This window comes from Synchiropus splendidus, chromosome 1 (genome assembly GCF_027744825.2).
Source record: "Synchiropus splendidus isolate RoL2022-P1 chromosome 1, RoL_Sspl_1.0, whole genome shotgun sequence".
Taxonomy (NCBI): domain Eukaryota; kingdom Metazoa; phylum Chordata; class Actinopteri; order Syngnathiformes; family Callionymidae; genus Synchiropus; species Synchiropus splendidus.
In genome coordinates, this window is record NC_071334.1 from 50,993,996 (window position 1) to 51,011,499 (window position 17,504).

At 42.6% G+C, this 17,504-nt stretch overlaps 2 protein-coding genes across 5 annotated transcripts in view; one reads left to right on the top strand and one right to left on the bottom strand.

Annotated features, from left to right (window-relative positions):
- The window catches only part of LOC128760786 (R3H domain-containing protein 1-like), a 37,167-nt gene extending 33,375 nt beyond the window's left edge, over nt 1-3,792 (bottom strand). Inside the window, exon 1 of one of the 2 annotated variants that reach the window (XM_053868454.1) lies at nt 1,946-3,792. The gene's annotated coding sequence lies outside the window, so the exon portion shown is untranslated. The remainder of the gene's footprint in view (nt 1-1,945) is intronic. The other variant, XM_053868462.1, reaches the window with a different exon arrangement.
- Nucleotides 3,793-4,891: 1,099 nt separating this feature from the next.
- The window catches only part of zranb3 (zinc finger, RAN-binding domain containing 3), an 82,129-nt gene continuing 69,516 nt past the window's right edge, over nt 4,892-17,504 (top strand). For 2 of the 3 annotated variants that reach the window (XR_008413680.1, XM_053853936.1), the window contains exons 1-6: nt 4,892-5,032; nt 5,488-5,691; nt 10,152-10,170; nt 10,480-10,658; nt 14,053-14,284; nt 17,228-17,313. Coding sequence is in view for 2 of the 3 variants with exons in the window: in XM_053853936.1 (XP_053709911.1) it covers nt 5,549-5,691; nt 10,152-10,170; nt 10,480-10,658; nt 14,053-14,284; nt 17,228-17,313 (659 nt within the window). In the remaining variant the exon portion in view is untranslated. The remainder of the gene's footprint in view (nt 5,033-5,487; nt 5,692-10,151; nt 10,171-10,479; nt 10,659-14,052; nt 14,285-17,227; nt 17,314-17,504) is intronic. The other variant, XM_053853937.1, reaches the window with a different exon arrangement.

Genomic DNA, 17,504 nt, shown 5'->3' on the forward strand with positions numbered 1-17,504 from the left:
GGACTTCACAAAGCAGACAGGAAGGGGTTCACTCGCATTACTGTTGCTGCAAAGATGTTCTGTTTAAAATTACAATTGAGAACAACCGGCAACTGGACCGCATCTAAATAGGCGAGGTTGGGGGAAGAGACGACACCGCGATTTCATACAATTACAACAGATTTCTTGGTGAAATGTATTCTTGCAAGGCTGCCGGTGGGGGACAAACTGGTGGGATCTAGCCTCGCCGAGGAAATCATACATCAAACACTTGACATGTCGCTCATCAACAATTACATTCAATGGCCCACAAATGGAGACATTTCCTTTCACTTCAGAGCACACGAGAGCCTGCTGCTGATGACACAAGCGCACTCCATTATACTTACTTACTGACAAACACACAACCCAACCTCTCCATGCTGCTGACCTTTCCCCACACACACCTCCGCTCTGCTCGATTTTGCAGGGAGCAGGGCTCTTGTCTGCGCGATAACCAGCACACTAAGAGGTGAAGGACCCTCAATCGCTCACCTTGCGTTCTTTTCTAGCCACTGGCTTTGCTGTTTGCGGCAGATGAGGAGTCAAATAGAGCATCAGAGGGGTCCTTTATATGCGCCCTCTTTCTAAGCCCTGAGTGGATATAGAGTGTACATTTTCAAGCAAGCGCAACCTGCGTATGTTCAAAAATGGGTGACTAAACAGGCACCATTTCGAAGCTTAAAAAAAAAAAAAAAAAGAAGATATGTTTGCAAATTTGCCTGTTGCAAGGACACTGGCCACTGGATTACCGCTTAAATATATACAAAGAATGCTCATCTCAACGGTATTACAGGGGCAATGTGTCACAGATAATGAAAGCTAACGCCACCAATTCACACGATTAATCATATTTTAACATTTTCACAGTGGCAACAAGAAGGCAATTGATTATTTACTCAAAAAGTGAAGGCAGCAGCATCTTGAATAATAAATCTCAAGCATCAAATTAACAGCTAATTAGGTGTGTGATGTTGGTTTGCATTTGAGGCAACGCAATAAAATTGATTTCATTGTTTTGCTTAACTGAGTAACTAATCTCCCATTTTGCTGCCATTTCTGCTAATTGTGAAAAAGGGGGGCGGCGGGACACAGACAAGGGAGCGACATAATTGGACCGCAAAAAAACAGCATTAGCGAGCAGCCAATGAAACGGTAGCGCTTTCATACTCGGCTCACTCTGGCTTCAGGAAGTGGCGAGAGTTTCAGGAGCTGCCAGGATTCGCTCCTGGAAAATGAAGTGATATAACATAAACAGGCACAGACCAGCCTCTAATTGTGCTGCTTGCTCAGCCTCCAGGTCACATCAGACACCGTAAAGGCACCGCCAGCCAGCATTAATAAATTAAATCCACAGCAGAGCATGGAGGTAATCCATTACCCATCCCACTGGAGAGCTTCCTGGGAATATCAATCTAGGCAATTAGAGGCAGAACAATGCCGACAGAAAACTTACATGCAAGTACTGCAGATTAAAGCGACTATGAAGGAGGGCTGAGCAGCCTCCCGAAGTCTGCCAGAATCATTAAAAGTCCATTTGCAGGGAACACCTGCAGAACAAACATGGGATTCAGAACTCGGCAGGAGAACAATGCAAAGCAAAGCCTCTTATTGGCTGATCTTGCTTAATTATCCTCGCAGTGAAAAGCACAGGCAGCTCTGGGAGCTGGAGATGAGCTCGGGAGCTCTGGCTCGCCACGCTGAGACACACGGTGCTGACAGCTTAGCAAATCTCGTGTTGCGCTTAGTTAAACCAGGCAGCAGGCTTACAGACCCAGTCAGTCAAGATGACGCTGGAAGAAACTTGCAGAGGTTTTCTCCACAAGACAAGTTCAATAACTACAGAAAATCATCGGTTTCAGTGACACGGGCAAAAGAAGGACAGCAGAAACCTTGAAAGTCAGAGATGTCACACTGCAGGACCTACCTGCCTGGGAGCTCTGCCTTCCATCCCTTTGGTCACTCTGTTTAGTTTCCATTGTACAGGAGGCACAGATTGCTGGAGGTGGCTGGAGTTGCCTCCGAGCTCACTCCTCGGCAGCAGCCTCCTGCACACTCGCCGTTCAGAGTGAGAGTAGGAGATAGCGAGAGTGGAGTGAAAAGGCAGACGGCAAGGGGGAGTGGGTGTCAGAGAGAGCGAGAGCGAGAGAGAAAGAAAGAGAGTGGGAGGGAGGAGAGGAAGGAGGGTGCGAGCACAAGTCTACCTGCCACAACCCATCAAGCCTGGCGGCCTTGGAGACAGCGCCAAATCAACAGCTGGCCCCCGTGTGATGTCAGAGCTCCAACAGCCAGTCAGAGCAGCTGAGGCCGACCGCCGCTACAGAGCACTGACTGAACCAAAGTCATCGGCTAAATGGGGCTCTTCATTAGATACTCTGCTATAGGATGGAGGCGGGGGACAGAGGGAAAGAAAGGGCAGCCAGGGACATGGGACAGAGAGTAGGAGAGAGGGATGGGAGGTATGAAAGAGAGAAGACGAAGAAAGGAGGAGGCTGAAAGAAAAGTGGGAGGGGGGAAGAGAGCGAACGGTGGCGACATGTCTGTGGCCAGCTAGGTGCTTAAAGACCAGGTGGAAAGTCGATGGGGAGGTGATGGCTGCTGAGAAGCCGAGCTGTTCGTTGGGCCACCTTCCCATTGTATCTGGCACGCTCATCGAGAACGCTAATCCCACACACTCAGAAATCCTAAAACGCTGCCGTTACACTTAAATTAATCTACGACAATGTGGGAAAGGATTTCAAAATCACAACTAATGCGTGACAAAATCCACCTTTTATCTTCGTCATTCTCATCAGCCGTCAAGGACTTCACACACGCACACGAATGCCATCGGTTTCATTACTACACACGGGGATGAAACAATCCGAGGAGCATATGGACCTGTCTAGTGAACACCAAGTTATTGACACGCCGTCCAGGACTTCACCAACAGGGCTTATCCTCGGCGAGACACCGTGGTGACATAGTGCGATTGTTTTCGTCCGCTCAGTCGCTTTAACAGCAAACACAGTGGGCGGAAAAGTTCCTGCTGTCACTTAGCAACCGACACGAGGCTGCGACAAGTGATCCAATCCTGCCTCATAATTGTAACATTCGTTATGCCAAGAATTTTTTATTGTGCTTCCTTAATCCCATGAAAAGGTCACAGACTGAACAAACAATTTATAGATGGATGGCTGAATTATTTAATGGCGCAGACCAAATATTATAGGATAGATTTCCCTGTGGAAAGCAATGAATTATTAAGCCGCTGCGCCGCATCTTTTTTTAGGAAGCCATTACACAGCTTCCTCAACCTCCGTGTCGATAATGTCATCCTCTCAAAAGGTGCGCTTACCTGCTGAAATGATGGTTGACACTGCAGCCCAGACATTCGGCTAAGGAAAACAGTGCCTTTTTTGTATTGTTAGCCAATTCTCTGATGAAAATGGAAGGACCTATGAACAAGATTTGTGCGTGAAATTGTAACATCTTATCAACTGTGTAAATTATTACTCAAGGGCTCCACTTGAGTTAGAAAAGAGGGCAGTAAGAGGCAGACCATGGGTGTAAATCCAAAGGGAACAGCATCGTTTTGCATGAACGGCAGCAGCCACTGTGACTGAACTGACACCCACCTACTGATGTATCTGACAGCGATATAATCATAATGCCCAGTCTCGATAAGGACTACGGCTCCAGCTCTTTCGAAGTAAAGCTTTCCTGCACTGTTTCACGAACCGAATTAAAGACAGCGGACATGTCACTGACGGAATTACCCATCACCAACGGATACACATCCAAACATCTTGCAGGACACTGATCACTACTGACAACAATCATTGTTGATGCGTTTTCACGGAGCAAGGTGTTGCTTTGCCGGTATAAAGGTCAAGGATTCAGACGGCCACACGTACAGAGCAATACTCGCATGTCAACTTATTGTTTCTTATTTAATATCAGTCAAACAACGTGCTTCATCACCGCAGCAGACACCAAATGCTATTTGCAAGCATTGTTGCATTTGGGATGACAGTTAATAAAAACCATCGCTGACAATAAAATGTACTCCGTGTCGTTGTGAACAACATATCGGACAAGTTTTAGCGGAATAAATGTACTGTATTGATAAAGCTTGGGGTTGCGAACGCTACTCCGAGGACTTGTCGCATTTTCCTAACTTGTTTAGAAGTCGGATGGATCAATTGTCGATACATTTAGTGACTTATAATTGACTGCAATTAGTTGGGCAGGTTAATACGATTACCCATCGAAACCGCTTGCGGTTACGTTTGGTCGCTTGCCGACAGAAAGGGCGACACGATGAGGAACAGTTAAATCGCGTCGTTGCTAAAGCTAACGTGCAATTCCAAGCTCTGTCTGGTGTTAAATACGGCCAGGAGCACTTAGCTGTCAGCTCGCTCCTGACAAGCGTCTATTGTATGGCAGCACCGTGTTTAGCGCACTGTGCTGGACATTACACCGCAGAGATCTAATGTCGCCTTACCGCTTTGGTTTACAGTCGGTGCACAGTCGTTGTTTCTACCGTGGGTGAAGAAATTCAGTAGCAGAGGGGCGGCGGAGTCCAGCAGGCTGCAGGCTGGGCGAGCTCATGCGTCAGCTCCTTACGCTCACCACGTAGGAGCGCTCGAAATATGTCACGTTGCGGCGTGCATGAATGTTTTTGAATCTCATAATGTCAGCACACACTTTGGCTGACAAACCGCAGCATAAGCTTCTCTCTATACAAAAGCACGATGATCATTTTTTTCCCAACGTAGAATGCAAATAATTGGCTATTTCTGTGGGAAACAGAGGTATGTGTCCGCCGACTACGACTCGCCCTGGCTGCGCGGTGTCTCAAATCGAGTGCATCCCAACTTTGCCGCGAGTTTGTCTGTAATTCAGCTGAGCGTGCTGCTCAAACGCTACATTGCCAACGTCACTGAACGCCAACTCCAGCCCCATGTCACCCATCTAATGTTTGAACACCGTTTGTTGAGGATTCACTGAAGATAACCCCCCACTTCAAGTTGTAAGTGCAGCTTATATTTCGTAAATGCGGACACTTCCGGCCCATGCTGCTATCGTGACGACACCAGCAGTGTCATACGTAAATAATAATATCTATATTATAATAACGTCTCGTGTCTTGACGCCAGTAAATGTAAATAACTCTCTTCAATCGTGCGTGCTCGCATTACTGCTGTATGAGCCAAGTCTATCCCACAAAGTAAACAGCTAGCGCATTAGCTAACACATCAGCTCGGCAAATGTACTGTTCATTAAAAGGAGCTTCAGTTTTTGCGTGTGCAAGCTACACCGTTATGTCATGTTTAGACAGGACCTGATGCCTTATGTGTGTAAACTAATATGACTAAATAATCCCGTGTTACTACTTAGCTCTTCATCTCATCTGAATTCAATCTGTATTTATTCTCCAGACACGTTTGTTAATGTTGGTACTTCAGTCACTGCTGTTGTTTCCAGCAGGGGAAAAGAATAAACCCATCTCCAAACCAAGGAAGTGGAGGCTGATAAGGCCGCTGTTATGGATAAGGATATTGGCTCTCCGGCGTCTCACTGCGATACAAGATGGTCCCAGCAACTGTCAGGGCTTCCTCACAAACTCCTGCAGCGCCTCATGCCGTTCCAAAGGGAGGGGGTGGAATTCGCTATATCCAAGCGTGGACGGTAAGAAGCGTGGGCCTTTAGATTTATTTGAAATGACTGATACCCATATTGTTGCCTGGTACAAACGGTGACTGTGGTATGACCTTTAGATTTAGATATTTTTGTTTTGTTGATATTCACTTTTATGGACATACACGCATCAATGTGTGCAGGATTTGAGTGTCCCTAACAGGAGTTCTCTGTTCTGTCCTTGTTAAGTTCAGTGGTTGAGATGCGCAGGAAAAGCCCATCAGGTGTATTGATTGAGGAACTTTGCCTTACTACAATGTCTCTGGTCAGCAGTCCATTGGGTAACACTACATGATAGAAAATCTCCTTTCAGGTAGCAGGTGTGCAACCTATTCGTCTGGGTGGACCTGTCTTTTTGCAGAAATATTTTCTGAAATTTCTTTTTTTTTTTCACACAAACATTCACTCAGCTTGTCTATTTTCGTGGTGTTGGCTGATCTTTTAAAGGAAATAATATAATAATAATCAGAATTAGTTGCTTACAGTTTGATTCTGAATAAAGTCAGCACTGACTGTGTAAACATCACACTTCATTGGCCCCCTGAGAATCTATTCTCAGTGGTATTGTGAACAGGGAGAAGTGAGACACCAGACCCAACAATGCTGATGAACAGAATAGTGCAGTCAAGGTAACCTGGGCTTCCATCATGCCTGAGCTGCAGATGGCATCTCTGTCATGCAGTATTTATTTGTAAATTGTTTTGAATTTGGGGGTTTCATTATCTCTTTTCAGGAATTTAGGAGAAAACAAGAACTGCTTCACCCTAGCTACACTGGTTAGACAAAATAATGGAAACACCTCCAACCCCTGTATATTGATTCAGTACACAAGATTCACTGTCTGAAAATAAGTAATGAAAATTTTAACTTTTTCATCCTTATTTTTTTTACATGCACTTTCACCTACTAACACAGTCTGGAATGAACAATGATCAACTTGTGTCATTAGGCTTGTGAATTGAAATATCTTTTGCATTAATGCCTCCAAAAAGCATTTCTTGTATTACTCATCCATCAGTATATTTGAAAATCGTATCTGGTATCATTGGTGTACTGGAAATAATAAAGCAGCTGTTTTATGAAACCATGGAGTTGCCATGCTGAAATCCCAGTCTCTGCTGCTAGCTGACATGCGGATGAATGAGATGGGAAATAAGTAAATTGCAGGCTTTTATTGATGTACTAATCGGCTGTGATGTTGTATACCCAAATGGCGTAGGAGCATCTGTGGGCACATTTATTATATTCAAATCCCTATCTGTCTGTTCACTACCTGAACATCAGCCGAGCAGAATCAAAACATCAATTCACATGTGCCATTCGCTGTGGCCCTGAACCTGCCTGTGTGTGGGAGTGTGGCGGAGTTTATAGACGCTGATGAAAGGTAATGTGGCGGAGTCATGGGCCGCTGCAACAATGACAGCTGGTGAGGAGTAGTTTATGTGTTGCGATACAAACTAAATTTTTCATTTCAAGGTCCCCTATTCAACATCTCCATTGTTTATTATTGTGATTACTTTTTATTTTTATGAATGTAGTGCCTTTGATCTACATGATATCACCAGTGAAGTTTCCCAATAAGCATCTCTCTATTTCTTTAGAATGTGTGGCTGCTTTGAGTCTATGTTGTGAAAAATAAAGTCAGATCTGTGTCACATCTACGACAGGTCTGACAGCGAGGTGACATGGCATGCGTCTGGCCTTGCCTCTGATTTCTTCAAAATAATATGGCAAGCAACAGCCTTGTGATTGTAAGACTGTAGTGTCTTGTGATGCTCACGTTGCTCTGTCTGTTCACAAGCTCTTGCTTGTACACTGCAAAGATATTCCTCAATGAATAAGACTCCAAATACAAGGCTCTCAATACAGGAACGGACATCATCAGACAGAATGTTTGTGGACTGAACGAAACTGTTCTGGTGCATGAGCGAAACGTGACATGATGTTTGAATTATTTAAAATCAGCCCAACTGTTGATGGACAAACAAGAAAACTGACGTGTGTTAGTGTTACTGTTGTGCTCCTTCTATTAACGATTGCTCTATCGCTAGTGTCCCTATATGCTTCAGGATTATACACATACTTTAATATTGAGCATGAACAAACAACTTCACCTGTCAAACTCCCAGCATCAGATGATACAACTTTGAGGTGCAGTATATTAGGGCTGCAACTAACAATTGTAGTGTTGTAAATACAATAGAATAGAACTTAAAAACAGGATGTAAAATGGTTCAAAGACTTGTGTGGTGGTTTTTCGTGAAAAACAAGTATTTTGCAGAAAAATAGACACTTAAAATACGAAAGGATGTAGAAAGTCAAATGTTCAGTTGTCGTTCCAGGGCCAGCAGGAAATGAGGTTTGTGGTTGACTGGTCTTGGCTGTACAGGGCAAGTGCAAAAGTGACTGCCTCAGCTTAATAAACAGGATGAGCGGGGGTAATAGAGATGATCAATTTTGCAAAATTAATATTTTGAAGGTTCATATCGTGATGTAGTTATGTTAATTTCTGTCATGTTTCTGCACTGTGAGACTCATAAAGGTTATCTAATCTAATCGAATAATAAGATATCCTTCAGCCCTAATAGCCTATGATGAATAGTTTTTGAGCAAGTGACTAAAAAGATGCTCTTGCAGTGTTGTGTAATTCAGATAGACTTGTGGCCTGTGTTTAAATTTCCATAATACTAAAACTCTTGATACCACACAGTGGACGCACATGTACATACTTTGACGTCTCTGGCTCAACACAGGTCCAGGTTTGCAAACACACTTTCATGAAACCGTCACAATCTATATTTAAGTTTCATGCGTAGTACTGTAAACTTGGACCTCATAATGTGTTTGGGATAACAAGATGCTCCGCACATTCCGCCCTGGCAAAGAACCTGTATAGAAGCGGAAGATTGGGGTGAGACGTGAGGCCACACAGCACATCGCTGCACAGAGGTCAAACCCATCAAATCCATGTAGGGAGCCTGTGAGGTAGAGAAGCCCATTTCCTGACACTTGGGCACTCGTGGGTTTGTGAGATAACATTAGAAAGATACTGTGGTGGGGACAACTGTCGTCAGGCAACTGCACTGCAGCATCCACACGGTCTCAAACCGTCAAGACGACACTCAGGTTATTTAAAGGAGGATGATTAATGTGGTGAGAAATGGCAAGCACCTGCCCCAGCCACCCTCCCTGTGTCTGTGTGTATCTTGGTGTGTCTGTCTCTGTGTGTTTGTGCGCAAGTGTGCGGTGCATGTCTTAGTTCATTTACACACATTTGCATTTATGAGCTTACATCTCCTGTTCGTGGACATGTGCAGATGGAATGCATACTTTTGCCTTTTTTCTGTTGTGCACACTCCTCATCCTGTTGTGGTGTATGTCTGTGTGCGTGCACGTGTGTGTGCGTGCGTGCGTGCGTGCGTGCGTGTGTACAATGCGCTGACTGGGCTTGCGTGCCAGCAATTAGAAAAACCACCAGTGGCAAGGTGCACATTAATCATGTTCCTCCGCTGAAAGAGAGAAATGGGGCGGAGATGGGGGGGGCTGACGGTGAAGGGGGAGGAGAGAGGAGGGGAAAGAATAATGAGAGAGTGTCTGAGGTGTTCAGAGCTGCTCCGTTGCTCTGTTTGGTCAGACATGAAGTTGGAAGCAATTGTGAATAAGCAAGGTTATGACAATGGGCTCGAGCCCACTGAACAGCGACAGGCGAAGGTTCCTTCTACGTCATTTTTTTTCTCTTAACTCTCAACAACTGATGAATATGTCATGCCACTATTGTACTAAGCTAATGTATCTGTCAAAGAAAATACATTTGGCTTTCTTAAAGCTGCTTAAAATGTATCGCATCAGACCTGAGAGACAAAGCAGCCTCTGCTCACGTCCTAGTTTGAGTTTTATCAGACATATTGTTCGATATGCAACCACACTTCCTGCAAACAGTCTTCCTCATTAGTATATACTTTACTATAAGGCAAACTTATTCAGGTTATGCACTTAATATTCAATTCTAAATAATAACTACATTTGAAACTTTGAATTCATGTTGACAGAATACAATGAAAGGTATTTAAAGATCACGCATGTACACTAACTCTCACTAGTTCAAAGCAAAGTTGCCAATAAAGACTGGCTTTTGTGATAAAGTTAAACAAGTGAAGTGCTCTCCACCCCCTTTGTTGCTATTGTTTATTAGTTTTTTAATTTTCTGAAAATGCATATAATGTGTTCATATTGTGTACGTCACAACATGTGTATGCACTTGATTGTTACTTGCAAACTTTCTATCATTTTTACATTTTTTCCAATGTCCTTCAAATTAATTAAATACCTCATGGTTCATTGAATTCATCGTAAAGTGCCTCGAGTGTGTATTTTATTTGTTGTGGTTTAATTGTTCAACATTTGACTTCAAAGTTGAAATGTAATGACTTTCTTTTCTCTTCCCCTTACAGATGTATGATTGCTGATGAGGTGAGCTTATACAACCACTGCTCAGATTCTAATACACTGCTTTCATTCAGTGATCTGTTTAAAAAAAAAAAAAAAAAAAAACAAAAAAAAAAAAAACCTGGGTCTGAGCTGCCTGCCTTCCAAATTAATTTGTCAACCCTTTGCCGCAGCTTCAGGTGCCTAATCAGTTTTGACGCAAGAATCATTCAGAGACCTTATTACTCTCGGGCCTCACATCAGCTCAGCCGTCATACACAATTTGCCGCAAAGCTGCCGCCCGATTGACTTGTTTTTCTCTCTTTTCACTGTGTGTTGATTCGTTGGGTCCAGATGGGCCTTGGGAAAACGGTGCAGGCGATCGCGGTGGCCTACGCATACAGGAAGGAGTGGCCACTTCTGGTGGTGGTGCCCTCCTCGCTAAAGTATCCCTGGATAGAAGAGCTGGAAAGGTGGATCCCTGAGCTGCAGCCAGGCGACATCAACCTGGTGGAGAACAAGAGTGACACCATGTAGGTCATCATTTCATCTGTACCCTTTATTATGATTCAGTCACACATTTTACACCAACACATAATTGATATCTCATCTAATCTTTCACTCATTCATTTTTTTGCATTTCCACATTTATGTGGCTGATCACAGTTGTCATTGACAAGTGTGAAACTTTGGGGTCTCATCTTTTTCTTTACCTTCCTTTTCCTGATATTATATAGAAAAAGTGTCTTTTTTTCCTTTTTCTCTTCTCTGTGAAAGTTGTCAAGAACTTTAATGCAAGTAGCCCATAAATAATTCATTTATTAAGTTGATTGTGTAGCTGAGGAATGTTGGTTTGGTCTCTCTATTGTTTCTCTATTAATGGTTCCAAATAAGCAATAATCTGAAAACACGCTGTTTTATAAATATATTATAAATATGGAAGAGTGAATGGGTCATTCTCTTGAGCTCTTGGAATTCCATTGTAGCACTTTGGACAACAAACAACAACAAACAACTTTTTTTTCCCTGGCATTAGATGCCACTTGTGCAGCGTCCAGTCCGGTTCTCTTACAACAAAGTGGAAGATATCAACGATGGTAGTAAAGCCACAGCTCTCAACGTTAGGGATAGGGGACATTTTCGAGTTCCAACAGACTGTGCAGCAGTGTGCATATCAATGTTCATGGAGACCTGAAGAGTGTGAGCAACTTGACTGATCTAGAACCATGTTGGAAGGAACATCAGCATGTGACCTTGAGAATAGTAAAAAATGCCTATAATATTCTCAGAAGAGAAGTTGCTATAGCTCCTGGACAGATGTATTGAACCCTTAAGTTGCCGTTATTTGTGTACATAATGCCCGACAACTGTTATAAATGGGTCCAGAGAGGGAGCGTTCAGCCACTGTGCCGGATTTGTTACCATGTTAACGCTCCGGTGCCAGAGTTTGCTAATGTCAACTGGGCACATAACTGTACTGATGTAGAGTAGCGCACGCGTTGCAGTTCGCAGCAGGAGACTGGAGCTGCTAATGGCACACCTGGACCCCAGATACTCATTCCCTGGACATTTAGTCGTTGAAAAGAGGAGCGTTGAGTCAGGTTATAAGGCAACATGCCGGCATTTAACAATTGAAGTTTACATTGTGGGTTTGATCTGTTCATTGTTCACTGAAAAGGGAATTAAATTTATATTAAGGGAATTAATTTTATATTAAGCATTTTCATAGTTTATTTATTTGCTTTAAAAGTTGCAGTTTTTTCTACCCAGTGTTGTTAATAATATTGTAATATTAATAGAAGTAATATTGTTGTTTCGTAGGTTTGTGTAATTAATCTGAAAAAAAAGTGACTTTTTGTGCGGTTTAGTTGAGGAGAAAAAAAGAAAATAAATTGTATCCCCCAATGGGGACTTTCAAAAAAATTGGCAATCGGTATCAGCCAAAAAAATGGTGATCAGTGCACCTTAGAACAAGGTGCCACTTAACTTTGTATGTGAGTAGATACTTTAAACAATAAAGAGTATACAGTTTGGCTTATAAATTTACATACCCTGGCAGAATCCATCATTTTGTGGCCACTTTACGCAGAATAAGGATGGCAACATAAAAAAACTATTCTCTCACTCATGGTCATTGACTAGACAAAGCCATCTAAAACACAAAGGCAAGCGGAAGAAAGTGACGGTTCTGCGGTGGCCATCTCAGTCTCCTGACCGCACCCTGGGGAGATCTCAGGCTGGCAGGTCATCGAAGATAGCTCAAGAATTTACAGGAAATGGACGCTTCTTGCCAAGAAGAAAGAGCAGCCATCTGAGAAAATAAAGTGTCCTACCTGACTTCAAGATGTCACCCATATTCTCTAGATAGTAGCCAGGAAACAGTGGATTCTGCCTGGCTATGCAAACCTCTGAACCCAACTCTGTGTGCATTACACACACGTGTGCTTGGCTATGCCCACTTATAACCAGATGCTACTGTACCTTCTCAATTCAATGAAGTCCAACACTTTCCTTGCACCTGTCAACATTCCCTCGTTTTCTTTCCCACACGCACTCGGACCTAAAATAAATCTGAGGAGCAATTCATGTTCTTCAAAACAACAAATCAATCAAAACAGCGAGGGAGTGATGTGTACTTTCCCCCCCTTGTCTCCCTGTTCAGTCATTAACACATCCAGTTCAAGGACACGTTCTCCCCAGAAGGCATTGACAACCTCTTTGCACTTCCTCTGTGATGTGCAGAGAGGAGTTTACTCCCTCACAAGACGAAAATACTCAAATGTAAAAAGATGAGAATTTGAGTGAAGTTGAAGGATAATGAAAGCATCCGAGCGTATAAATAGAGCTGAGTCAACATAACCAGCTCGAAGAATGAAAACATTTTAGTTCAACAATATTCTGATATAATGCACTGAAAGATTGCTTGTAGGCGCATCATCATTGTTTACCTGCATAGTTTGAAGGTGAGCATAGGAAAATATAAATAATTAATAAGGATTGAATCATTGTTTCTTAATTCATGTATCACTGAATCACCGACTACCTGAACAGTTAGTGGACTACCACACTCTCCAGCTCCGCGGCGTTTGACAGCCGACACCTGTGTGTGAAAGTTGTGGAGAGTGTGGTGGACTTTGGTTCACAATTGTAGTTATAAACTTATTTTTAATGCAGGGAACCTTTGATAATGACGCTGGTCGACTGAGTCTGAGGATCTGTGTTTATTCTATTAGGTCATGTGGTCCTAATAGGTGTCCTGACGCGGACGCTGGCGCCGCGGCGAAACACCGAGGTGAATATAGTTGGATTTGTACGGCCCTCCGCTCCGGTATTGGCGGCGGTGTCCTCTTCCGCGTCCACATTAGGCTTCACTGCTCACAAACACACTCTCACAGGCAGCGCTAATGCTATGACCCAGCATCTGTTAGGGACCATCAACAAATTGTAAAACGGTCAAAGAATTAGTATTAGAAATCTTCAATAATGAAAAACAACCGTTCTAGGAGAGAGAATTGTGAAAAGGTTTTTCATCAGACAAGACAAAGGACTGACGGTTTGTATAATGATTTGGAGAACAGAATATGACTGAATTTATTCACATTATTTCAAATATTTCTTCAATAGCATCTAGGAAATGTGTCCAGACAAGTCCATAGTTAAAGTCAACTGTTAACCTTTTTGTCCATATTGCCCATCCCTACTGCATGCAGTCTGCCAACAGTGCAAAACAATGTTCCTATTAATTTGAATTGAGAATTCAGGATTAGCATCTGCACTTCTGTTGCTGATTTCACATTGAAGAGACAGTGACTAACCTAGTTTGTCTCCAAGTCTTTCCACCTTTGATACTGAAGCAGTAAATCGTTCTAGTCTTCCTCCTGCTGTGATTAGATATTTGTAACAGCTCTTTGTCTTGTGTGTGTGCAGGGGCATCAGTGGCAGCAAAGTGACGGTGCTGGGCTATGGCCTTCTCACTACAGACGCCCGACCCCTGGTGGAGGCTTTGACGAGACAGCATTTTGCCGTGGTTGTTGTTGACGAGTCCCATTACCTGAAGTCCAGAAATGCTGCGCGCTCCAAAATTCTGGTGCCTCTTATTCAGAAAGCGAAGCGAGCCATTCTTCTCACTGGTACCCCGGCTTTGGGTCGCCCTGAGGAGGTAATTACATGTAATTACATCCATTTGGGAGGCGACCAATTGCAGGGGAGAATGCTAATCTCTGCAAAGTTCGTGTTTTGTTTCTGTCCTGCTCTCCGATGTCTGGAACTTAACATTTTACAGACTAAGAAGTCACACTGAAGAGAATCAGAATCCACCGCCTCCAAATGATAAGAATTCTTATTCAAAAAACTGGCAACCTCTAATAAAGGCACTGCAGGTGGATCGTCATGGTGATACTGAGATCCCACATTCCAAATGCCAATTAATTCTCCCCGGCATCACTTATCCTAGAGGATCCCTCGGATTTATTTCAATAACCTTTGTTGCAAAAACTTCATTTGCCAGGCCCGATATGAGCAGACTGTGAGCTGCAATAAATGAGACAAGTAATAAAAAGAAGCACACAGGAGGGGAAACTATTGAATTTAGAGACAATGAGAAGGGCTGTTCACAGGACAATGATGTTTGGAGAGCACGGCAGCCATTCCCCTCTCCATAATGATTTATTATATCGCTTTTATATATGTTATATTGAGGTGTAGATTGCAGCCATATTCCATCACAGCCTGATCATGGCTGTTGAATTGGAAATCTTTGCATATCCTTGGTGTCACGGAACAATGCAGCATCAATGAGCTGGACTGTATGTCCATGGTAACCTTCAGCGATGGAGGGCTATTTCATCTTTTTTTCATTCAGCTTTTTTTTCCTTCTACCTGTCTCAGCTGTTGAGTGGTGGCCGGCCAAATTTGCTCAATAATCTCTTGCTTGAAGGAAAAAACTAGTGTCTCGCTTATTTATTCTATTTATTATGCTACTGATATGAAGAAAATTCTCATTATCTTTGTCAAATATGCACAATTTCCATGTTTTTCTCTCCATTATCGCCATTGATTGTCATCAAATATTTGGCTCTTAATTAGTTTTAGGTTCGTTTTTTTCCCATCTGCTGCATATCTCCACAGGTAACTGCATCCAAATGAGCTCAGACAAATGGTTCATATTAAAATGGAGAAATTGAGTTTGCCGTGAAAAACTGTTTTTCAGCCAAAAAACTGCACCAATAGATCGGCCGATGATTTATCGGCGGCAGTATGGTCAGCTGAGCAAATACAAAATTGAAGAGGATATTTCATTATTTATGCATTTATTTTAGTTGGATGCTATTTATATTTATTCATAATGAGAAATGTTATTACTCTTTAACATTTTACATCACGATAAGTAAGGCCACTCTGGTGTTGATAACATCTTCCTTTAAGCTACAAAAGGATCACGAGCTCTGGCCTTGACCCTATTGCTACATTTAGAACAGATACAAAATGTGTGATTCATTTGCCATTAATTGCGAGTTAATACAACTTTAGTGCGATTAATTGAGGTTAAAAATGTTGATCTATTGACAACTCTAACAATTAGCTGCACAAATTAAACTTACCAATCAAGATACAGCTAAACAAAACAAAACAAAAAAAAATATTTGGAAAAATCAATGTTACCGCTGCATAATATACTGGATAACATTAGTTTTAAATAGAACTGGAATGCGATTTTTTTGGACTGGGGAAATGGTTCCATTTTTTAAAATAAATATACCAAAGGACCCAATTAGAGATTGTGATGACAGTAGTATATGAAAGGGCTAATGGAGTCAGTCGCCTGTTCAAGCGGGGGTTTGTTCAGAGATTATTAGTTGGAGGACAATTTGTTCACGATGGAGACGCTGGCTATGTAGTGCAGCAGCTATATTTGGATGACATCATCGTTCTTGTTCAGGTTTCAATGTGGAGTAAGGCCTGGATTATCATTGTGAGCCAAAGTTAATTACCGCCTCAGACAAATTGTAATTATGGGCTCATGAAACAATAAGATAATAACTCTCAGATAATTGAATTTGAAATGGAAGGAAACTGAGAAAAAAAATCTTGCAAAGTTGTGTCATTGAGAAGGTGTGTGGGTGATACTTGCCTTCCTGTCACTGCTGTCGCCCAGCTGCAGCGGTGAGGTTAGTTTTTAGATATCATCTCTCTCTCTCCCTCTGCCACTAGAATGTGAAACTGAATATAACATTTTATCATCAGCAGCACAAACCTGATAAGGCCTGTCCCTGCCTCTGTGCCAGTCTCCTGGCTGCCATCATTACTCAGTGTGGCGCTGACATCAAGTTAGCACACAGCTCAGGGCATGCTGCACCGCTCATGATGTGCCCTCTTTCCACCCACCCATTATATCAACAGTCTGGGGGGGTTGGTGGTGGAAAAGCTCCTGTTGAACAAGTTCTGAATTTTGAATAATGCTCTCACAGGGGCTGCTTATTCAAATTGTCTTGCTGGTGATTACCAGTTATTACTTTAGAAATTGCTGCAAACGCACAAAAATTGACAGCTCGGCGGTGTGTACATGCCATTACGCTGACATCCTGCAGTGTTCCATGCATGTACGCCGCTGAAGGTATGTGAGGAAACAGACAGAATATGAAGTCTTTTAATTGATAATTTAACTTATCATACTTTGAATCGTTTAAGTCAAACTCACCTTTTTTATTAATACTTGTTTGCAGTAAAACACTTGTCATCTCTTCAAATGTAACCAAAGCTATACCACAGCATTCCTGCCGTTTGTATCTGGCAGCCGTCTAGCACAAAGAAACGGCTGTGTGGAGGTGAGGATCCCATAGAATCCCATAGTTCTGAAATAGCTGTTTAAATCTCATTGAAATCTAGAATTAAACTCAAACCTCTGACAACAGTGTGACTTCATACATTTTATTTACACCATTTACATTTGCAAGGTACAGGTCCTTGTTTAGAAATGAAAAACAGCTGCCCGATTCTGAGCAAGTGAGGAAAGAAAAAAGTTGTTTTTCTATCGTCCACATCGTGTTTTGCTTGAGACCAAAATGGATGCAAAGCAAGTTCTGTTTCTGTGTGTCTTTCACAGCTTTTCATGCAGATTGATGCTCTTTACCCAAAGATGTTTGGAAGCTGGACTGACTACGCCAAGAAATATTGTAATGCTCATTACAGGTAAATAATGCTTGTGCTCATACACACACACACACACACACACACACACACACACACACACTCACACCCACACACACCCACACACCACTATCTTTATGGACACCTTTCATGCTTTCCCCAGACTCTCTCCCTAGACCTATCCAAAACAAATGGCTAATCTTAACCATGTCTCTTAACTAGACTCTAACCCA